Here is a 23,998-nt window from a genome sequence, read left to right as displayed (position 1 = left end):
CATAAGGGATAAAAAAATTGTGTATTTTTAATCACTTGACTCGGTTAGAGTCGGCAATGACGAGGACTTATTTGCCCTAAATTTTTTATGTGTATACAAGTTATATTTTTATTACAGAGAACTGGAAACGGCGAGGACTTCTTTGCCCTAAATTTTTTATATGTATTTAGATTATATTTTTATTACAGAGAACTGGACAGGGCAAAGACTTCTTCGCCCTAAATTTTTTATATCTAGAAAAATAAATTATCGATACAAACAAAATGGCAGAAAAGAGATTTCTTCCCCGAATTTTTTTTTACTAGTAATATAATAAAATATATATTTTGGGAAAGAAATTACAGAATAAAGTTTCACGCACAAATTTTTTTTATGTTGTACAGTATAAACGTTTTTGCAAATTTTGTAAATATATTATTCCCCGCATTCTGTCACGAAGAGCGAAAACAATGTCGTGTTTCTCGTCCCCAGTTTCCACGGTCTACGCATGGAACGCCTGGGACCATGACCCCCTAGCCTGCGTAGCAAGCGTTTCCGTGGGGTTTGGGAGCAAAGAAAGACTTCGGTGTTTTGCCTGCGCGGAAAATGGGGTGAGAGCGAAGAAAAGAAAGATGGGGGTGGGGAAGGGGAAGGGGAAGTAAGCAATCTTGCGAGCACAAGGATTTATACAAACGCGACTGAAATACTTCTCACATTTTAACTTTCTGGCAGATATGTGCTAAATTATAAACCTTCACCCTTTCAATCCTTCCTTTTAGAAGGATTGAGTAGAAATATAGCTTGATTATAAATTACCAAATTTAACTTTGAAAATTGCAAGTACAAAGCCTGCGTTGGTCGCCCGGAGTCATCGAGATTTCTCCCTTCCCACTGTTACGCTTGTTGTTTCAGACATATTTTGACAAGTTTGTTTTGGTTCAAAGTTCACTTCCGCTACGGAAGGCCGAAGATTTTATTGATAAATTTATGACAGCCGATGACAGCATGACATCTCAGTGTGCGCGTGGGCGGTTTTCAAAATCCAGGGGTTTGTCTGCAAGCGTTTCCTTCCTTCTCCTCCCCCTCCCCCCTCTTTTACTCGCTCCATTTTTCGCGCTGTAATTCTTTGCTCCCGAACCCCACAGAAACGCTTGCTACGCAGGCTAATGACCCCCCTTTTGGCGACCAAAACGCTTGCATTTTATGACTCGGGCTTTCCTACGGAAGCCCGAGTAATAAATTACACGACAAAACAAACGCCACATTCCAACACGTAATACAAAACAATACAATACAAAATATACTTGCTAATTAACCGGACGCATTAATAACACCATTATTTTAAGGCGGTGCGATCTTATACTCTCCGTATGGTCGACACAGTGGAGTCTTCAACTGCAAGGACCTAAAATGATAACTGATCTGCGAAACAGTAGAGGTTTCTTTGTTCGCTCGACCAAAGAGTGGCACCAAATTTCGATCCAAGCCCGGAAAATATGCAAGTTATGATCACGCGAAATACATAAATATTCCATGAAAATATGTAGAAACAGTAAAAAAATCCAGTTAATTACCCTACTAAATGTATGTTGCGGTTACCTTTTGGTATTAGTTTATAAGAGTTTCACATTTCACGCACTAATCCAAAGAAGCGTCAAAGAAAAGGAACCCCCAACCGAAAGAAACGGTGACTGAATTTAATCGAGGCTTTAAACATTACAAGTCGGCGTCTAAGGCCTAGTTCAGACGTCGTGCTTCTGCCGTGCCGAGCTAAATTCAGGAATTAAGTTCGACAAAAGCACGGCAGAAGCACGGCGTCTGAATCAAAACTTTTTAATTAAGTTAAGCAAGCAATTAACTTCGACAAGCTCTGCCGTGCTACACGACTCTGGCACGGCAGCGATTCAAACGTCGTGCTTCTGCCGCGCTAAACAAAATTCATAAATCATATTAACGTATTTTGGCGAGATTGCGTTCCCACGAGGAATTAGTAGGACAATTGTTACGAGGCATCAGTATATCCTGAATTTGGTTCGACTCTGGCGCGACGTCTGAATCAGAGTTGTTTTCCTGCTGTGCTACGGTCGAACCTAATTGCAATTTAGTTCGGCACGGCAGAAGCACGACGTCTGAACTGGGCCTAAACGTTGGCGAACAGCAGTGAAGAAAGAAAATTTAAAATCTAAAATAAAGAATGATGTTTCATTGAATTATCCCCGGGAATTATCCTGTGGATTGCTAAACATGTTTAAATTGAGGCTTTCAATCGACCAAAGAACAGAAATTTGCAAGGAGAGAAAGTGCCGTCTTTCTTTACCAAGGCCGCCAAAAGGCCAGAAGTGTACCACCGCATGCAAAGGAGTGCAATAGGATTAATATAATATTTCAATTGTTGCTTACCCTCTAATCGGCGAAGACTCAGAAATCGGTTTTAGATCTATCAAGTACAGGGAATGGGATCAGATCTTGAGGTCGCGAGATCTGTCGATTGGGTCACGCAACAGTGGGTTCCACAGTGATGGCCTGGGTCTGGCAGTGGAGAAAAGTATGCAGTTGAAGAGAAAAGAACCCAGAACGCGAAAAAGACACGCTCGAAACTCGAGAACACCGTTAGCAAGAAAGACTGAGGAAGAGAATAGGAAAAGAACTTTCAGCTGTACAGCTGTGATATTCGAGAATGATGATTACACTCCCCGAGTGCAGAGACGGGAAAGGATAGCAGAACAAGTGAAACCCAGACTGATATACCAGAGGGTGTTTCCGCTTCGGTCAAATAGGGAGGTCCTCTTGGATGAGCGCTGACCACCAAGAGACGCGCAAGCGCCACGAATTCACTCGTAATTAAATAATCCAGGTGAAGGAGTGTATATTCATGACAGTTTCACTGAACTAATCTAAAAATAACAACGTCGGAAGCATGCTATTAAAGGCCAATAATCAAACCTCGTTTCCTGCATCCTTAGTTTGACTCTCAATCCCCCAAGAGCTGCAGGACAAGATGTGGCCACGAACAAGCTTTACTCATCCTCGCGGAGGATAAACTACTCAATAAACAAGGATAACTGGCCGCTGTGAGGCTATACTTCGTACTGAGTGGCTTGGCATGGCTACGTGGCTACGGCCAGGTGTGCAGCTTTGAAGTCGCCATGTACCAGGAGCCATAACAAGAAGATCTGTTAGATCTTATAACCGCGCTTTTAAAATTTAACTGTTCGCTTAGCACTACCGTCGGAACGCAGTGCACATTCCAAAGGAGTCATTGATGATTCTTTTCTTACTGTAGACATCACATCACTTGATCAACACAAACTGTATTATTGCACCATCAGTGGTAGCCTTTGACAAATCTCCGATGACTTAATGGTCTTAATCTAGAACTTTCTGCGGGATATGTATGGGCATGAACGATATCAACGACACAATAATAACACTATTAACAACAGCTTTCTTTCTTAAAAGTCATGATTAAATTTAATTGGTGTTTTCCACGAGTAAAGGGCTAGCAAAGTAGTCACACAAGTCATAAAAAAACCCTATCCCGACCGATGTATCGATTTTGGTCACTCCAGTGACCACAGTTTGAAAACGTGACAGAAAATTGGCGTTACTTTTGATTCTCACCAAATTTGTCGTATCCGCCCCCCTCGGGAGAATTTTGTTAAGTTAGCTAATTTAGTATGCAAGCCACCGTAATGGCGGTCGCCGCCGGCGAAATGTTTATTTGCTCAAAATTGGGGCAAAATCTTTCGGAGATGGAAATCAGGACATTTGTAAGGATACAGAAAGTAATTTGGGACCGGTTGCTGGCTTCTAAGGCTGAATTTATCCAGAAGTAAGCTGTATTTTCGTTTTCGTGTCGAAAGCCACGCGATGAAATATTATCGGCTTGTTCTGCTGTCTTGTTCTGTTTTTTCTCTTTGTCGTTTTTGTAGCCCGCCGAGGCCAGTCTTTCGTCTAAATCAGTTGAAAAAGGTTCGAAAAAGATGTTCCCATTCAAGTTTAAACTCTCAGGCGATAATTGTGGAGTTTTTTGGCCGAAACGTCGGCTTTGTTATGTTGGTGTCTTTCGGTTGCTATGGGCGACCGTTGCTTCCTTTGTTAGGACAAGTCTGGGAAGTGAGGTCACAAAAAAATTCTACTTAATTCTGGTTTTGTTCGATTTCGCTGAAATTTTAACACGATAAAGTTGGATTGTTAACGAATAGATTTACCGCCTGCCGATGTGTGGTAGCTATTAACGCTGAAGTGTTATATCGCTTCGAAGTCAGGGTTTTGAAGAGATTTTTTTGCAACATGTGGGTTCGGCGTGATTTTGTAATCTGAGGTTTCGGTTGACCCCGAAGGAAAAAATATCCGGAAAAGGTCATTTCATCGACGATTCAAACAAATATAAATATGTATATGTTCCGAGCTAAATTTCTGGTGAAAAAATATAATTTTTGACGAGCGCTGGGTTTTTAATTTATTCCCGCGAAAGATGAGATTTATTGTTTCAACAGCTTTTGGCGAGTAAACATCACAGGTTGCGTTACTCAAAATTTGGCTGAGTGGAAGCTTGGGTCTGCTCGCACCGAAGTCGAAAAAAAAAAAACCACGGGTAAACCATGAACCGCGCTCGGCCCATGGCCGCGCGGTTAATCAGGGACGGAGACTGTAAGTCTTGGGATCCGCGCGCAACTAAGATATGGGACAATTTTTCTATTTTTAGAACAAATTGCGCCATCCTGACGTCATATATCCGCGCGGATCCACGCAAATGTCGGGGGCTCTCGCGTGGATGTTGTCACGTTGCGTGATCAAATGGTGAGAGTTGCGAGACTCTCTTGCAGATTTTTCACAGCGATGGCAGGGAATAAGGCAGGGAATAAGAACCAGGGTTCTTATATGTAGTTTCATGCTCTGAGCTTATGGAAAAGGTGAGTTTTTCAGGGTCGAAAACATGACGCGCTGTGAATGAATGCTCGCGCTAGTTGTACGCGTAAGCTTTTGCGCTTTTTCTATAAAGAAAAGTTGTGTAAGAAAACTCTTTACTCTGGTATCGAGTTAATTTGTGAGTTTCCCAAACAATGCTTAATCATAACCAAACCCTGTTTTGATAGTTTCTTATTGTTTCTGTTTGTTTGGCGAGTTTGCAAAAGTGTTTGAAAGGAAAGTCTGACGCGTACAAGTAGCTCATTTGCATAGTGCAGCGCGTGCACTTTCAAGTCCGAGTCGGTGTTTTCAATTGTCAACAATTAATCTTGAGAAAGACTTCTTTCGTTGTCTTTGTGCCGAGATGCTGCAACAATTTTCACCAACGCCAAAAGGCTACTAACATCATGAGTGTTTCTTTAACATAGTGAAATCTTACACTGCGAAAATAAAATAGACAAGGAGTTTTGACAACTCTACCAACAAAATCGAAATCTTTATTCGAGTACCGTGACTATGCGAGTTGATTAAAGAAAGCTGATTATTTTTGCTGTATTCACATATTTTCAGCTAAGCTATTAATATGTTCTCAAACATTTATCAACCTTAAACATATTTAAAAACTAGAGATACATGAGTTCGATGTACGTTTTCACACGAAAGTGGGAAGTCTAATTTGTCATGTTTTACTGACTGTACAAAACATGCATCGGCGGGCGCTCTTATTCATCGACAACAGTCAGTTTATTGGATTTTTACACAAACAAAACTGAGCAGCATCTACAGACATAAACTTTATTGTCACTTATTAGGCCTTGATAAAACATCAAGCGTTGCTTACAATTCAGACGAAACTCAAACCTGCAATTATTTTTTTTTTTTTTACTGTTCGGTCGAGAGAGACTCTAATGAAATCCTCGCAAGCGTGTGGCAAGAGGAGGGAAACTTTGAAGACCTGAAACGTTGCTATATCCAAATATATCCGACTAGCTTTTTGCTGTGTTTTGGAAAAGCTGTTAATCTTCAAAATATGTGAAACTTAGAGTGGAGTAATGTGGAGCTCTTGTAAAAGAAGCAGCGGAACACAACTTGGTCAGTGATATCATAAGGTGGCACATAAACTTAAGTCGACACTGTCTTCCTTCACTTAAACTGGAGCAGCTTACGACGAAAATACTGAAGCAAAATTCCAACAGACATGAATGTATTGGGTTGTGGGCCAAAAGCATCAAACATTTCGGGAATTTCGGACACCATTTCCCCGCACCACATCCGCAAAAATCCTCGCAGCATGTACGTGCGTGTGCCGCACGGGATGGCGCAATTTGTCCTAAAAATAGAAAAATTGTCCCATATCATAGGGACAGCCCCAATACTAGAAATGGCGCGCGCTTACGGTCTCCGTCCCCGATTATGGCTCCTGCATGTACTGAATATATGCATGGCCGAAGTGTGCTGACACCATGCCTTCGTATCGGGCCAAATAACATATATAGGGTTTACTGACGAAGCGCATGGTCAAGATGGCTGGAAATTGGACAACTCTTCATTTTCTTTGCAGGTGTATAGACCGAGACGTAGTTAAGGCCCATAAACACGCAGGAAAAAAAAAAAGAAAAAAAGAACGAAGCCAATGCAATATACAGCCATCTGAAGCGAAAAAGCTGGATGAATAAATGATCTATGAACCTGACTGATTGATTCAACATGTCAATCGAATCTCCAAGCGTTCAGGTCTTATATATAATTAGTTCGCAAATGGAAATATTAGATAGGGATTTTCGATGAAAATTTCCAGAGCTAGAGCTTTTTGCGACTGCAAAATTGCAATTCTACAGAGGACTTTTGCGAATTTTCCTAAACTAGGCTCCACAGGTCTAATCACAGTTTTCGCCCCCATTTTGCCGGGTATGCAAGGGGGTCAGAAATTACAGTATTTGTATGGAAATTAATTGGATGGGAACTTTACCACACAAAGTAGCAGATTGTATTCACCAAATTTGAAGGAAGTAGATGGGCTGGAAGACGCCCACTACAGTTGAGTTTTGATATGTCTATAATTTTTTCCCGCGAACCGCGTCTACCCAGCCAAATATACAGACAATTGTACTGAAAATTAGAGAACTGGCTGAGCGTCGTCTTGCCAAGCTACATCTTTGAACTTGCTGAATACAATCTTCTACCTGGTATTTTAACGTTGCGATCCACAAATTTTGTAAAATTCAATTTTTGAAAAAGTTATTTGCCATCGGATTCCCATACAAATACTGTAATTTCTGACAACTTTGCCTACCCGTCAAGATGGAGTCGAAAACCGTGATAACACTGATAACGACTGCAAAGTTGTGTGGTGAGAAGCGATGCGTGACGCTCTTAGGCCATCCGTAGAAGATACCACATTTTACGCTGTATGAGTTCAGAGAACACCCAGGCATAAACTGTCAGCTTTCATAACTCATCCAAAACAATGTTCTTTCATGCAGATTTTAATGACTTCTACTTAAACAACACAACTTTTACAGTGTACTCATATAAACCAGGTTTATCGTCAAGAACGTGTAATACTTGACTCACTTGAATAAAGTCTAGCACCCGGTATCATGAATAACCTAGTATAATGAATAGTAACCATGCGTCATTATTAGGGCAGGGAAGATGAGGGAAGGACTATGGTGGAATGTGGATATGACCAGACGATACCTGACTTAAGTTTTTAGTGTGGATTCAAAGTAGTTTTCAATTTTCGGAAACCTTTTTCATGGGATCTCATGCCTAAAGAGCACAAGTGCAATAACCTTTGTCCTCAAGCCGCGTATCTTCAAACATAGTTACCACACTCTATACTACTTTGAGCCGAGTTCCTTTTCTCGCTGCTCCCGTCTTTGTCCAAATTCCGCGTGTTTTCCAAGCCGCATGGAGATCCTGTTAAGCTGAAGAAAGGGCCTCCTCGGCCTGGCAATGAAGAAACAGCCCATCTCACCCGTCCCCCCTCGTTTTGTTGTGAACATTTCGCACAGTCATTGCACTACGTGGGCTGTCTTTACCTTTACTGTATACTTACTGTATACTGCTCTAGGAATCTCTCTGCTATTGTCATATAGCTTGAGTGTTTCTTAATATATTGCATGCAAGCTGTAATCGTCCTATGAATTGTCCTTATCGTGACAAACAGTACCATGCATGTGTCACCAAATCTGTACCATGCTGAACTTTGTGAACAGTTTACTGATAGTCACAAAACCTGGGATAAGTTGCATCAACTTCATATTGATTTTTCTTCTGTGTACATCACAGTTCTCTCCATAGATTCCATGTTGCCGTGCGTCTGTTCAGTAATCAGTTGATCACTGATGACGTCAAACTGTCAGGGGCACCCAACGGATCGTTTCGGTAAATTATCTGTTCGGAAGGCCTTTAATCCCCTCTGATTTTCTTGAGAGAATTGGCACCTCGAACTTTCGTGATATGAGAAATTTAATGTCTGTTGTTTTCGGACTGTTGAAAATGTCGTTTTGAGTACCGAAAAAAGGTCAGCTATCATTTTCGGAAAGGCGATAAGACCTAAGGTTTTCGGGAAATGGACAAAAAAGCCCTAATAAATTCGACAATACTCAAGTTCCCCTAGAATATCCGAACAGATAAGATTTTTTTAGTGCAACCTAAAATTAACCTACAGAGCTTTAAAAGTACTCCAGATAGCCTAAAACAGCATCTAACAGCATTAGAGAGAAAACGGTCGTTGGGTGCCCCTGAACTGTTGTAAGAACAACAAAAAAGGCGCACGAGGCGATAGCCGAGTGTGTCACTGATGTTCTTACCACATTTTGACGTCTTCTGGGATCTATTACTGAACAGACGCACGGCAACATGGATTCTAAAGGAACAAAAACAAATGCTCAGTGACAGTATCTATCCATCTGTCGTCCAGTTGGTCATAACTAAGAACCAATCAAAATGTGAGAATACTTTGACTCATTATATAAATTGTGTCTGCCGATACCAAAAAAGAAAAAAAACAAACAATTTTCGGACGTTTTCATTTTGACTGAAAGTTTGCAGCTTATTGTTTTGATGACATCAGTGGCACAATTCACACGATTTCAGAAACTACCCTACACTACAAAATTAACGTAAACGCATTCGACTAACAAAACTGTTTCTACAACTGACTCTAGTCTTATCTATCAGTCAGTCAACTTGGACTAACTTGCTACAAAAAGTTCCAATGTATCGTAACTAACAAACGTTAGTCTCCACCAGACTGGATCACAGAATCAACGCCTCAGGCCAACACGGTTCAGCTCACGATGCAGCTGGCACATCACACAGGTACCGCACCATTGCACCACGCAGAAATCATTGCACAGGGAGCCCTGGAAATAAACAAGAGAAACACGAGTTCGCCGGCGTTCAGTGAATGGTGACCAGTTAAATCTGATACAGAAAATCCAGGATACGCTTCAATGTATAACTTTGACAAAATGCACTGGATGGAAAAGTTCTCTCTTTAAAACACCAAATTTACTCAGAACAACAAATCCTGAAAATTTCAGGTCAATTGGGCAAATCCTCCTCAAAATATCCTTTCTCAAAGGCAAAAATAACTCTTTTTGAGAAAAAAACTTTGAACTTACAGTAACAGAAATTCTCAAAACAACCTTCAATACCTTAAAATTCAAATTCCGATAAAAACAAAACTTCGAATTTTTTTTCAGAATTTTAGGTTAACCTCGCCTTAACTGCTGTGTAGGGCTGGCGTAATGCCGTCGTTAATTTCTAATAAACCGTTTTAGCTCATTCATGGCGCGCATGCGATAAAATGAATGAGTTATTGTAATGGTGCAGATGTGGACGGAAGTTATGCGTGGACGGAAGTTGACCCTAACCGAAAGTTCCCGCTTAGTAAATGTTAGAATTAACGCGATGAAGTTAAGATACACATGTAAAGAAAAGCAATGCTTGTATAGTCCAAAAAAATAGCAGCAAATCACAATTCCTATAATTTGTAACGTTTATGAAAGAACCGAAATGTTCACATCTAAGGGGGCGTTATTTTAAGACATGCTTCCGGTTCAGGTTCTCATATCATAAGCCCATGCAGAACGTAGAGGCAGGCACATTGCATTACGCAAATTCTTCATTTTTTTAAAAAAAATCCCTCTCTTCTGCTCATATGAAAAGGCAAAACACCTAACATTCTCAATGTGGCTCTGAAACGGAATATCATGAAGTAGAGAGTGCGTACACGTCGCTGACCTGGCGAAAAAATTTCTTTTCTTCGCAATTCCACGGCCGTGACGATTCCAATGGTTAGAACGCAATGTGAATTAGGCCGCTTCTAAGTCTTTAGGAAGAGATTCTAGGTCGCTAGGTCGCTTCTAAGTCTTAAGGAAGCAAAATGGCAAAGTAAAGTATTGGTTTGAAGTTGGGCAGAGTTTTTCCAATGATCGGTTAAGCGGCTGAAATCAAAAGAGTGCGTGTTTCCGTGTTTGTGTTTGATTGTGTCACGCTAATTGACTTCAGGTGAACAATGTAAACACAATAGCGTGACAACCAATTTTTTACACACATTTCCGGACTCAATTTCCACCGGAAAAACAACTCAACGGTAAATGATAACAATTGGATAAAGTAAACAAAAAATAATTCTATAGTTATAAATGAAATCCGTTTATAAAAGAAACAATCAAAAAGAGCAATCAGTTCACGTTGTTTAAATAATTAAATAGAAATGGTTAATCGTAATATTACTAGTTAAATATTAACTTCGTTTAATAAAGTCCAGTCCAAAGTCCAGTCCAGGGTTCAGTCCAGGGTCCAGTTCTTCTTTTCCAGTGGGCCTCGTAGAAAAGCTACTTTTATAATAGATTGTATCAGAATGACAAGTTTTCCGTACTCATCTAAAAAAATTAAAGAATGGCAAGTTTTTGATAAGCGAGTCACGTTTCAGTGTGTTTATCTTTTCATGCTGGTAAATTTAATTTGGCGGACTGCTCACCAATTAACCGAAGTTTGGGTAGAAAATGCCTACGACATTATGTCAACTTTGCATGTCATGAATTGGTAAAAGTTCAATTGAGGCCTTACACTACGATAAAATGATATTAAAATCTTCTAAAAAATTCCAAGTTTTCGCCGAACTACGGCATCATCAGGGATAAGAACAAATATTCCGCGTAAGGCTTATATACAGATGTAAAGTTAAAACGTGTGAAAAGCGAAAGAATGTGGGGGGTAAAATGCATGAGATTAATAAGATACAAATATGAATAAAAACGAATGATATGATCTAATGAGCGAGTGTCAAAGTACAAAGAGTCTCTAGATATATTAAAATAATTACTAGAATAAAAGGTCCGCGAATTCGCCGCGTTCCTCTCGGGAGTTGAGGGCAGGTTTTTAGTTTCGTATGTAAAACGCTTCGAACAGTCGTAGATTTGCGGGGTCGTTTTCTAGTACAATGGTCTTGATTTTTATGCCTTTGTGGACTTTGTTTTGACACTTTAAAATGTGTTTCTCCACGGAACAGTTGTATTCAACGTTCGTCTCTGTATAGAGATTCAGTGGTACAGTGTACCAGATGTACTTTATATATCTTTTTTTAGATCAAACAATGCGATTTTTACCAAATGCAAGTTCAAGTAAATCATAACAGATTTAATCTTGAAAAAACTTATAAATTGGAGACTCATTGGTGGTCTCACGCTGTGATAAGGATAGGAAGGTCATGTGAAATATTATCAGCGCACTTTAGAAAAAGTAAAATACAAAATGGCAGTAAATTTTTCTTTAAAATGCCTGTAATAATAACTATAAAGAGTTGGCCTGGCATATTGAACCTTGCATATTATTATAGAATTTATTTGAGCAAGCCATTTAGTTTATGTATCTAAAAAAAAATTTAAGATTGGCAGCTTTTTGATAAAAGGGTCACGTTTCCTTATTTGCATATTTGGATCGGCTGCTAATGTAATGTTGCGGTCTGCTGGCAAATTTACACAATTTTTTTAACTAACTGATGCCTACAAAAATATAGTAGCGTTTACTAGCATATTCAACGTTCATCTCTGTGGGATGTTCGGTCATAGAATGTGCCAGTTTCACTTTTCACATAAATGCATATCTTTCAAAATCGAACAATGCTCTACTAAACGTCGTAGGAGAAGTTTTATACACCAGAGTCCCTGTCAGACGTGAGAAAATGCACGACTGAATTTTTCGGGAATTTTGGCTACAACCTGCCTTTTGTGTGCATCAATTACAATTCGTGCACACGGAAAATTACATTATAATTACACCCAGACACAGACTAAAGGTAAATAAATATGTCACGATATTGTTTTGTGCTGACACAAGCAAATATTTAGCTCAGCTGTAATCTTAGTTACATTATTTGCCTCTTCACCATGTAAAATTTATTTGCGTCCAGATATTAAGGCAAAACACACAAAACCGTTTGAAAAGAAAAATTTTCACAACATAAAGAACACAGTAAAAATGTACTATCAGACATTAAGCCCTTCTGTTTCTAACAGTATTTTCTTTTTTCTTTCCTCCAACTGTACAATGCAGATTGTACATTACATAAATGAGCTGGCTCTAATTAAGAGCTTTTGATTACCTCATGATACGGCGGCCATTTTGAATGTCATTGTTCCAAATAGCTATTATGAGTTGCTTGGGGGCAAATACATATTAGGAGCTTAAGCAAGCAACGCATATTGCATATTTAGCTCAGGCTAAATATGCAATGAAAGTGTTTAATTCCAAATGGAAACCCGAAAAAATAGGCGTCATCGTTCGCGTTCCTCAGACTACACAAAACTTGGTCATTTCGCGTTTTTGTTTTGCAAAGGACGGCAAAGAAATGTACAAAGATTTATAACGCACGTACGCAGCCATTGTTTTGCTCATTATACAATAATTAAATGAATGCGCGCGCTCTGATTGGTAAAACAGCTACGGTTTATTGTGCCAGTAAACTCATGGAAATTTCGCGTGTCTTCTGAATTATTATATAAAAGCAATAGACCACAAGTTTCTATGGTTTAGAGGCATGATAAACCACTTGGGATGTTGGAAGAACACTCGAAGAATTCGTAAATCACTCGCCTGCGGCTCGTAATTTACGAATTCTTGGAGTTTTCTTCCAACATCCCAAGTGGTTTATCAGCCTATAAACCATAAAAACTTGTGGTCTATTGCTTAAGTAACCTTTTGTTTGGCGACGTTCTCGTTGCTGTCGTCGTCTTGGTTTGCTTAAGCTCCCTAAATTTGCCCCCTGAACATCCCATAATGCCTCTTAATTTATACCAGCTGTTCGTCAGCTTTACGTAGGTAGCGCAAACGCCCGGGCTTCAAAGTCCTTAAACTTACTGCATGAAGTTGGATGAAAAACTTTAAGGAGATTTTCACCAACTTTAGTGTCCAGAAATTTCTATGTTCTATGCTGTGAAGGGGCTTTGGGGACTGGCCAGCGTTTGCCCACATCTTTGCCATTAATTCAAGTATGAAGACGTCAAAATTGACGTCAAGACTAGCTAAGACTAGATGAGCTGTATTGTATGTTATCATTCCATGCCCGCAAACTCGATGAACACCTTTTTCTCAAAGCCTTTGCGCCTCCGTTTACTAGGCTTATATTAGTTCTCCCTAGCTATGCAGATATTTCAAAAATATGGTCGTTCAAATTGGCCGTTCCAGGAATGGAATTGAAGAAACGAAACAAGGACCAACCCGGCACAACAACAATGACTTTATTTTAGAAATTCTGATCATAGTCGTCGGTAGACACAATTAGGAAAACTATTTTAGCAGCTCTCGGGAGAGCGCTAGTTAATCTTTGCATCAAAAGTCGGTCAACCTACCTGAATGTTTTCCTGCACCCTGAGTTTGATCCTCAGTGCAACCAGAGCTCCAGGACAACATGTGGCAAAGCAGCAACCCTCGCCCATTCTTGAAGAGATGTCACACAGCAAAAACGGCCCACAGAAGGTTCCCATGCAACCTGCAAATTGAACAAGGAAGTAGTGTATCACGAACCACGAATGACGATGGCCCTGCTGTGATTATATAGTTCGAGTTCGTTTCAAGAAAGCTTTTAACTAATTGCTGATTTAAGTAAAGATAAAGAATGAAGTGTTTTCGAACGTGTGGGTCCTCCAGTAATGCGATGAACACTTCACTTACATGAATAAAAGTCTTCAAAGCATCCGCACAGACCAGAGCTCCAGTCACGCATTCCTTGTTGTAGCACAACTTGCGACGGTTGTGTCACGACAACAGTTGTGTTAGTTTGCTGCTGGACCATTGGCTGGGCCATCACTGGCTGAGGATATCCTGGCTGAGCCATGGGGTACCCTGGCTGCATGCCATAGGGTGGGGGGCCTCCCGCTTCAGCTTCCTCTTGCATTGCGGTATATTCAGTAGCAGGCTTTTCAGACATGTTTCAAGGATACTTAGCTAAATTTAAGCAAAAAAGAAAAGAAGAGAAACATTTTACGGAACGTGTTAGTCAGCGTACCATGGGTCAAAGCAACTGTGGTTTGACATGTACAAACAAACAAACATCACGAAAATATTGCCCCTTTGCTTTCATCAATTTACAGTTCTATATTTCGTTCATATGAGAAAGCATTCTATTTAATGTCAATGTCTTTTGGATGCCGCTTTCGCGGTGGGGGCGTTGTTGGAATAGGGGAGCTTTTATTAAAAACAAAACTCCAGGGAAGTGCTTATTAGAAAAGGGGCGCGAGGTCGCTGAATCGACTCAAGATAAAGACAAAGGGAGTTCCGGGAGAACTTCGTTCTTCCCGCAGGCAGAGCCTGTCAATTTTCATTTGCTCCTGGGAGCGGCAAGAAGAAATCTGACTGACGTTGCCGGAAAAACGACTTGAATTCACTCGAAATAAAAGAATAATGTTCAAGAATATTTTCATCCGTCATGCTTGAAGTCAGGCAAGTATGCCGCAAATTTTAATTTATGTATTTAACTGTTACCTAAAAACTCGTCTCCTTGCCTAAAAAAAATAACCCGAGGATGAGTGAATTTTGCCGCGGGGTCCGGCGATATCATACATACAGCAACCTGACAAGAGTGAACCAAGACGCAAACGCGTCCTCTAACCCCACCCTGGACAGTCCATAATTCCTGTTCCCTTTCGTGGAAATCTGAAGCAAAACAAATTCGTTTCGGGGAAAAATCTTAAGGTAATGATCTATATCGGTCACGGAACCTGGCAGAAATTCGACAAAGGATAAAAATTAAATAGATATTTTTAATTATTTGACTGTTTTAGAGTAATTCCTGACGATTTGCGGGGTAGCATCATTTCTGTCATTCGGCGAGTCATGTAAACGTGTCCCCTACCCCCGACCCGAACAGTCAAACATGTTCTCTTTTTCCGAAATGAAGCAAGATCAAATTCGTTTCGGCGAAAAATATAAGTTGGTTCAACTCAATAATCAATCACAGGTCTGAAAATCGACAAGGGTACATTTTTAAACACTTGACTTCGGTTAGAGTCAGTACTGACGATGCAGTATATAATTTCTTTCATTCGACCCTCATTTGCATTTCAGATGTGCTTCATATGTACACAAATAAAGCTAAAGACATCCATGAATGGCGGCGAAGCGCAGGTGTCAATAATTAATGGTCTCTGTATGGAAAAAAGCGGTCGACACAGTGGAGTCTTCAACTGCAAGGACCCAAAATGATAACTGATATGCGAAACAGGAGAAGTTTCTTTGTTCGCTCGACCAAAGAGTGGCACCAAATTTCGATCCAAGCCCGCAAAATATGCAAGTTATGACCACGCGAAATACATAAATACTCCATGAATATTGAAGCACGGTAAAAGATCCAGTTAATAATCCTACTAAATGTATGTTGCAGTTACCTTTTGGTATTAGTTTATAAGAGTTTCGCATTTCACTCACTACTGTAGTAACAAGTCAAATAATCCAAAGAAACGTCAAAGAAAACGCACACCAAACCGAAAGAAACGGATGACTAAACTTAGGCTTAACATATTACAAGTCGAGGCTGCCAAACTCACCTGAGGTGCACGACCACATGCAAAGGAGTGCAATATAATTAATATAATACAATATATAAATTGTTGCTTACCCTCTGATCGGTGGCGAAGACACAGAAATCGCTTTTAGATCTGTCAAGTGCAAGGAATGGAAATCAGATCTTCAAGTCACGAGATCTGTCGATTGGGTCACGCAAACGCGTTTGGGTTTGTCCACCGTGAGGGCCTGGGTTTGGCACTCGAGAAACGTGCGCAGTTCAAGCGAAAAGAACCCTGAACGCGAAAACGACACGCCCAAAACTCGAGAAGACCGTTAGCAAGAAAGACTGAGGAATAGAATAGGAAAAGAACGTTCAGCTGTACAGCTGTGATATTCAAGACTGGTGATTACACTCCCCGAGTGCAGAGAAGGGAAAGGATAGGAGCAACCTCGTTAAGTGAAACCCAGATATATACCAGAGGGTGTTTCCGCTTGTGCCAAATAGGGAGGTCTTCTTGGATGAGTGCTGACCACCAAGAGACGGGTGAGCGCCAAGAATTCACTCGTAATTAAATAATCCAAGTGAAGAGGTGTATATTCATGACAGTTTCACTGAACTAGTCTAAAAATAACAACCTCGGAACCATGCTAGTTTAGGCCAACAATCAAACCTCAATGTTTCTTGCATCGTTAGTTTGACTCTCAATCCCCCAAGAGCTGCAGGACAAGATGTGGCCACGAACAAGCCTAACTCATCATCCCGGAGGATAAGCTGGACACCACGCGCCGTAGCAACCTCAGGCCCGGGATTTTCGAAAGGTGGATAAAGTTATCCACTGAGTAAATCACTATCCGTTGGATCAGCCGTTGGATAGTGTGATTTGTTTTGCCAACACTTGTCCACTGGATAGCGATTTTTCCGGTGGATAGCGTTATCCACCTTAAGAACAACTGGGGCCTGTAGTTACAACACAGAGGTATTAGCAGCTACCAACTCATTTAAACATGCACAGTCTCGCAAGCAGGAAAGGGCGTCTTTCTTTGGCAAGGACGAATATATAAAAGCCGGACAGAATGGTGCACGAAAACGCGTGAAAGCGTACGAACCAATACAAACTTAGGCCGATCAATATGAGTTTAAATCTATTAGAACAAATACTGACAAAAATAACCGCTGCAAACTACCTTTTTAGCAGGTGGTCACCTGAGCTTGTCATTCAAAATGCTTATTTGCAGAATAACTGGCCTCTCCGAAGCTATACCTCGTAACAGTAGCTTGGCGTGGCTACACGGTTACGGCCAGGGGTACAGCTTTGAAGTCGCCACGTACCGAATACATGGCCGGAGTGTGTTGACACCATGCCTTCTGGTCGGGCCAAATAACATATATACGGTTTACTGACCAAGCGCATGGTCAAGATGGCTGGATATTGGACAACTCCTCTCTTTTTGCAGGTTGTTCAGACCGAGACGCAGTCAAGGTCCATAAACACGCAAAAAAGAAAAAAAAAATGAAACGGGTAATCCCGAGAGGGCAAGATAGTGTCATCTTACCCCCCCCCCCCCCCCCCCCTCGGATAGCCAATCAATAGTGCAGGATTTGGTTCATATAATGCAATCAATCAATCAAACTTTGTTAAAAGAGGGTAGCACATAATACCTTGTACAACTTATTAACCTGCGGTCCTGCAAATGTGCTTACATGTATATTTATAAGTGATGTTAGGGTGGGCTTGTCCTACAAAGACGGGCGGTATACAAGAGATTTGGGAACGAGAGCTAAACTCTCCCCAGTGTCCTACTCGGGAACAACGTGCAAGCATGCGAAGATGGCGGCCGAAGATGCCTTTCAAGTAACCAAGCTAATGAGTAACGCTTCAACGAAGTATGGGGAAACATAGAGGGAAAGCGAAAGAAGCTACTTCTCGTCATAAACTCAGTAAGAGTTCAAGGTTTGAGGCTGCTTGGGATGGAAGTCATGCAACAAGCGATTTCGACAGTTTGCAAAATGATGGCGAGACACGAGGTAAGCTTGTTAAAGATTATGATTATGCTAGTCTTAGCATGTTTACGTTTCTTCAATGAGTTTAAATGATTTTAAGTAATCGCGAATTTTCTGAAGAGTTAGCCTTGTCTCTGTTTGCCCGCCATTTTGGGACATTTTATTTCCACACACTCTACACCTTCTCACCCCTGCCTGCTTTAGACGAGGTTTCCTCCGTCAGCATCGTGTGATCTTTCTAACATTTCTGACGGGCTTTGGAAGAAGGGGTTTGCTTTTCTTGTTGGTGTAAAGAAAACTTGGCTTATTTCTTAATACATCAACGCTTTGATTTTTTTTTTTGTGGTGGGGGGGTGGGGGTGGGGCACTTTTGACCTTCCATGTCAAGGGGGCCTGGGGGGGATATGATATTATTAAGAACTTGATCACTGGATAATGCAAGTCAAGGCTTTTCACAGGCTTAGTCATCATGGTATGTGGGCCATTATACCATGCTCTTCAAATATGGTAAATGTACATGTACATGTAAATGTTTGTTGTTTTTTTTAATTTTAGTTTTCTATATTTTGGGGGCGTTTTTAATAACACAATTATTCCACTCGCTCTTATTGGTTATGAGATGATTATAGTATGGCTATCTACTATCTTTCATCCAGTGTGCGCTCGTAGAATAATTGTTAAATGTGATATGGAATATCAACTTGAAGTTGGTAAAGGTAAATTAACCAGTTTGTAGGGAGTTTGAGAAACTGATGTTTTGAGTGTTTGCCCTTAGCTTTGATGAAGATCTGACACTTGAAACATCAGCTTCTCTACTGAACTCTCTACAGCAGTTAATTTACCTTTATCAACTTTGAGTTGATGAATAGCTAAGCATTTCTTCAGTAAGAATAGTATCCACATTCTCATATATTTAGACTCTCAGTTGTCTGGTCTGAACTCTTTAGCCAAGCCCAAGTAGTTTGGATAAACATGGTTCGATTCGAAAGAAGAAAATTTATTGGATTTGATTTAAGAGCAAATGCCCACAAAAATCAAACAAAATCAAATTTCTTTGGCAAGGCTAGAAAACTCAAATTCGCTCATATTTTGCATATAGCTAGCCCCTGGCAAGAGTGGAAACAGGCTGCAGTTTTTTCCTTGAAATAGTTTTGTCTTTCTGAAAAAAGCGGCATTTACGATTTAGTTTTCAGACTCAATTTCTTGCAATTTAGTGAGTCCCAACTAGGCTGAAAATCGACAATTTTCCTTCAATTTGCATTTTGCAACTATTGAGCACAGAAAAGTTGTAATGCAACCAGCTTATTGCAGAACTATTTCTTGTGTAAAAAAGGATGATTTCAAGAATATTGGATTAATCTAATTATTTAGCGGTAAACAAAACCAGAGTGTTCTCCAAAATTGAGTTAGTCAGTGGGTGAAAAGAATTGTCATTTTAACCATGTGCCATGTCTCGAAATTCCAAAAGATTTTAGATTCTAACTATACTAGGATAGGTCTTTCAATATAGGTAAAGTTCCATTTGGGCAAATGATTAGGCACTCTTCAAAACATTATTCAAAATCGTTCACAAAAGACACAAAATCACGCCAGCAGCTTACGAGTGCGGGACCAAAAGTATCATCATCGTATTGGCATATTACTTCAGTTCGAAACGTCAGAATTACCAAGCAGTATAAATGACATACACATAAGGGAAGTGGTCAAAACTATGTTACATGCTAGGGACCCACTTTTTGGAGGGTGGGCTATGTAAGAGGCCATGGGTCTCCTGAGGGAGGTGGGGGGCTACTTAAGAGGCCATGGGTCTCCTGAGGGGGTGGGGGGCTACTTAAGAGGCCATGGGTCTCCTGAGGGAGGTGGGGGGCTACTTAAGAGGCCATGGATTTCCTAACGGAGGTGGGGGTTAGGTAAGAGGCCACTTGTCTCCTGACAGAGGTGGGGGGGAGAGGGAGTCTGAACTCTATCCTATTGTATACTGCAAGCTCTATTGCAATTGATATTCATTCGCCTTCATCAATTCATTCTAATCAGTCATGCTAAAAACTTACCCTAACCCTAAAATTGATCCTAATTGTCGTCCATTATTATTTTTTTATTAATTATTTTACAATACAATACAAATTTTATTGTCAACTCCCCATGAGGGCTTTTCAGAGACAATAATAATAATAAAGGTAATTAAAAAAATACTCAAAGATTATCGATAAACAATCATTGAAAAACTATTTACATATAAAATTTATGACATTGAAAATTGATTTAAGAGGAAGGCTTTCATTTTACTTTTAAGAATTTTATTTTATTATTAATTAAATACATCTCATGAAAGTGCAAAACTTTTACTTAATTCACACAAAAAAACAAGCTGTTAGATGTATAATCATTTTTTTCTTAAATGATAAGCCAAATTTAATGAATACAAAGCCTACCATTAGTGGTCTTATTGTGTAGGCTTCTACTTCACACACAAAACTACAAACTAGTCGATGTAAAATTGATTTTTTTTTCACATGATAAGCCAAACTTAATTAATACATAGCCTATCATTAGTGTTCTTCTCGCATAGGTTTTTTTTTTATCTAACAATTTCATCTGGCAACCTTAACTGAAATATTTAACTGTATACATATTAAATGTATAATTTGCAGTATTTCAGTGTAAAATGGGGTTGACTAGCCTACATGACTTCTATTGTTCGTGACATTTGTACATTTGCCCTTCTCTGTTTGGTCACTCGACCTTTTTGTTGCTCCACTCATGTTTATGAAGGGTAATTCATGTTGTTTTATATAGAGGAATTTTATTAGAGTTGAGCCGTTGAGGCTCATTTCTACAGCAAGATATGTTTTTTAGTCTCCAAGTATTTCCCTTCGCGGGACAAAATACGAAATTTACCATGAAAGTGTTGTTTACTTGCATTCTATATTGTGACATCAGACCCGGCTGTGATTATAGAACTGTTTGCAAGAACAGGAGGTTGATTATCACGGATATCATATTTGTCCTCGTACGTTTTTCTACGAAGACACCGTGGCTTGGAGAAAGCTATACGTTTCTCCAGAAATATTCTTAAGAGCTTCTGCCTGAGAGACCGGGGCAGACTTGGAAATGAAGATCGGCCGATTTCGCTGAAAATTAGCACACAACGTCATTATGTGGACTTATGTAATATGCCAAAGTTTCAGGTTCAACGACCATTTTTTAGCCGAGTTCTGGATGTCAGCCCCTCAGGGGTCCCCACAGGCTGATTTTCAGTGTAATTTTGGTCAGTTTTCAATCTCTCTTTTAGCAACGTGCAACTGATTTCAGACAAAACCAAAACCATATTTATAATGCACTATTCTTAGGCGTTTATGGGTAAGAACATTAGCTCACCGGAATTTTTCGTTAGCCCGTGGCTGTTATCACAACTTGGTCCTATTTGAAGCATATGGGAAGCAACAGGAAATGGCCTGTTTTTCAGACCACATATTTTCCATGCCCATGTTTTATATCGTGAAGTCTTAGTATCCCTGCAAAGTTCAGCCCTTAGTTTAGTAATATCAAGAAAAAAATACTAAGGTTGAGGCTTTTTTACCAAGAAAAAACTTACAAGAAAATAACTAACCAGGCCACTTTCAGTTAAAGTTTCAAAAAAGCGTGTCTGTAAAAATCAGCCATTTAATTTCGATTAATACCTTTTTTCTTCTAAGTCATGAATTAGAGACTCTGAAGTTAATTGTAACCGAAAAGACTTACCATTAATCAGAAAATTTCATGTGATTTTTTAGGACCGATCAGATTTTGGTCCGGCAACGGTTATAAATTTTGTGGAAATAGTCTTGAAAATTACAGATAATGGAGTCACTGTGAAAGAACCATATATATACCTAACAATCCGTCTCTTGCCAGTTAATCACAATGCACCATTGCATTTTTTTGGTCCAAACTGCAATATTAAGTTTATTCAACCCGTTCAACGAAACAAGTCTGTGGCCCCGAGTAATGAAGCGCTAATTAAATCAAGAAATAAGCCGCCAAGCTTTGTGATCCCATTTCGTATCAACCCACCTGTCAGAGAGTTCTTTTCTAAAGAAAAGAACTTATCAATCACTCTAAATGCAATTACGTCTCTCGTAACACTACTTTAAAATCGCTTTGAACCTTAAGGAAATTTCGAATATAATTATAACTAATTGTCCAATACAAAATGCAGTCTCACTCTTCGAGTCTATATACAAAGTGTCTGGATAAATTCACTTACTATAAATGCTTACCTGGCTTCAGGTTTAGAGGCATGCTCCTTTCTTATAATCCCTTAAAGGTGAAGCAACGTTAAAAACCTTAGCCTCAGCGATAAATTGGTAGTGGGTGCATTGTTCAGGTTGATTCATACCGTACATGGCGACGCTACAACACGCCAACTTGTCTGTAGTGTGCTGGCTATGATTGACTTGGAATTCAGTTTTTTCTCGTCTAGATTCGTCTCCTTGATACTGCAGAGAGTGATTAGGTATAGAACTTGCTTGAGAAGCTAAAGAACAAATGGATATGTTACTGAATATTTATTCATACCCAGTCCCCCAGTGCAAACGGCCTAGGTATTATAAATTGAGGACGTCCAAGACGGACCGTTTTCCCCGCCAAGTCGCTGGATGTCTGACCAAATTACGAGAAAATTACTCATTGGCACACTTTCCCTTTCTCTATCAGGATTTTTCGTTTGTTGCTTTCTCAGTCAGTACAGATCCAGACTAAATCGGTGAACTGCGTATATTAAAAGATAAAACAGGGTAGGAGTGGATTTCCCTTCAAAAACTACTGCTCATGGCACCCCTAGCTGTAGAATTGCTGGCCATTAACTCCGATTTCCATAGTAAGAAGCGATAATCCCCAGGATGACCAGCATGCTTGCTGAGGTGGTAAGGTAAGTTGTCACAAGGCCCAGTGCCTCATACCTGCTGGAGCTTAAATTGGTTATTGCTCTTCTTCCCTGAACAGGATGATAATCACCAGCTCTCATTTATACATTTGGGTGGAGAGAGGCATTGTGAACGAAAATAAATTGATGAGATGCAACCGTGAAATGAATATATAGCCAGCACGTGGACATCTTGCCGGCTGGATTGTTTATTTACAAGAAATGAATCTATCTGCGATCAGTTAATTAAACTTATTAACTCTATTCTGTCTGTAAGTGAATTTGTTTCATTTGAGTGTGCTTCAAAGGCAGAGGAGCGAAAGTCTGGCTATTGCAAGTTTAGTCCCCTGGAAAACTACATGTAGAAACATGAGTATACGGTGTCCCTCAGTTTTGGAAAGAAGATGACATATGCGGGGCATGAGATAACAAGCCATCAGGACCTGCTGTGACTCTCCCAGTAGCGACGTTAGATCGAGATGTTACCCACCTGATGGTCAAATTAAAGTGGGCGCTGGTGGTAATAAACTGGCCATGTCTCACAGAGTTGACAATTTCCCTGAATGGAAGTTAAAGTATGAATTAAAGAAGATTGTGATTTGCCCACGTCACCGCCAAAAATTCACCTGTTTGCGTGACCAAAGTGGGGCATGTCAACACCCTTTCAATCAAGGAGGAAAAAGAAATTGAAGAAACCGAAGAAGATGGCCGCTGACGTTTCAGATAGAATATTTAAGGAGTTCGGCATTGTGATACCTACTGCATCCCTTAAGTGTCCTAGGGTAGAGTGACTGCATGCATTTTTATCAGACATAAATTCATTTTTAACAGAGAAACAACAACAACATGATATTAAGTGTAGATTCTGGATCATGGGTTGAAATCCCATCTGGGATTCTCCCAGAATTTACACTTAAAGATTTTTTTTGCACGCTTTAATGTCTTAAATTCGTTCCACTTGTTCAAGGATCGTTCTTCCATCATCATCTGCATACATATTTGAACAAAATATCTCTAACTTAAATTGTCTACCCACCCACAATTCAATTGTCAACATTTTCGATGCTATATTGGATGTTGTTTCACTTGAAAAGTTGAAAGGGCTTGGAGATGAATTAAGTAGTTTCACATGCCCAATATTAAATCACAGCGGAGACGCTTTGCGTGTCATGCTCAAACAATGT

General features: G+C 40.0%; 3 protein-coding genes across 5 annotated transcripts in view; 1 reads left to right on the top strand and 2 right to left on the bottom strand.

Annotated features, from left to right (window-relative positions):
- Window positions 1-3,137, bottom strand: part of LOC145491273 (placenta-specific gene 8 protein-like) — a 24,568-nt gene extending 21,431 nt beyond the window's left edge. Inside the window, exon 1 of the mRNA XM_081470443.1 lies at window positions 2,380-3,137. The gene's annotated coding sequence lies outside the window, so the exon portion shown is untranslated. The remainder of the gene's footprint in view (window positions 1-2,379) is intronic.
- A 5,511-nt stretch (window positions 3,138-8,648) lies between these two features.
- On the bottom strand, window positions 8,649-17,465 carry LOC145491272 (placenta-specific gene 8 protein-like). Its single transcript, XM_081470441.1, has 4 exons — window positions 16,022-17,465; window positions 14,080-14,352; window positions 13,758-13,897; window positions 8,649-9,263 (listed from the first exon to the last, which is right to left on the bottom strand). The coding sequence occupies exons 2-4, from the start codon at window positions 14,333-14,335 to the stop codon at window positions 9,165-9,167; spliced, it is 495 nt and encodes a 164-aa protein (XP_081326567.1). The 5' UTR covers window positions 14,336-14,352; window positions 16,022-17,465; the 3' UTR covers window positions 8,649-9,164.
- A 94-nt stretch (window positions 17,466-17,559) lies between these two features.
- Window positions 17,560-23,998, top strand: part of LOC145491254 (18S rRNA aminocarboxypropyltransferase-like) — a 30,088-nt gene continuing 23,649 nt past the window's right edge. For all 3 annotated transcript variants that reach the window (XR_014049795.1, XM_081470412.1, XM_081470411.1), the window contains exon 1: window positions 17,560-17,935. Coding sequence is in view for 2 of the 3 variants with exons in the window: in XM_081470412.1 (XP_081326538.1) it covers window positions 17,797-17,935 (139 nt within the window). In the remaining variant the exon portion in view is untranslated. The remainder of the gene's footprint in view (window positions 17,936-23,998) is intronic.

The sequence above is a fragment of the Orbicella franksi genome, chromosome 6 (genome assembly GCF_964199315.1).
Source record: "Orbicella franksi chromosome 6, jaOrbFran1.1, whole genome shotgun sequence".
Lineage (NCBI taxonomy): Eukaryota > Metazoa > Cnidaria > Anthozoa > Scleractinia > Merulinidae > Orbicella > Orbicella franksi.
This window is presented reverse-complemented; position numbering and strand designations above follow the sequence as displayed.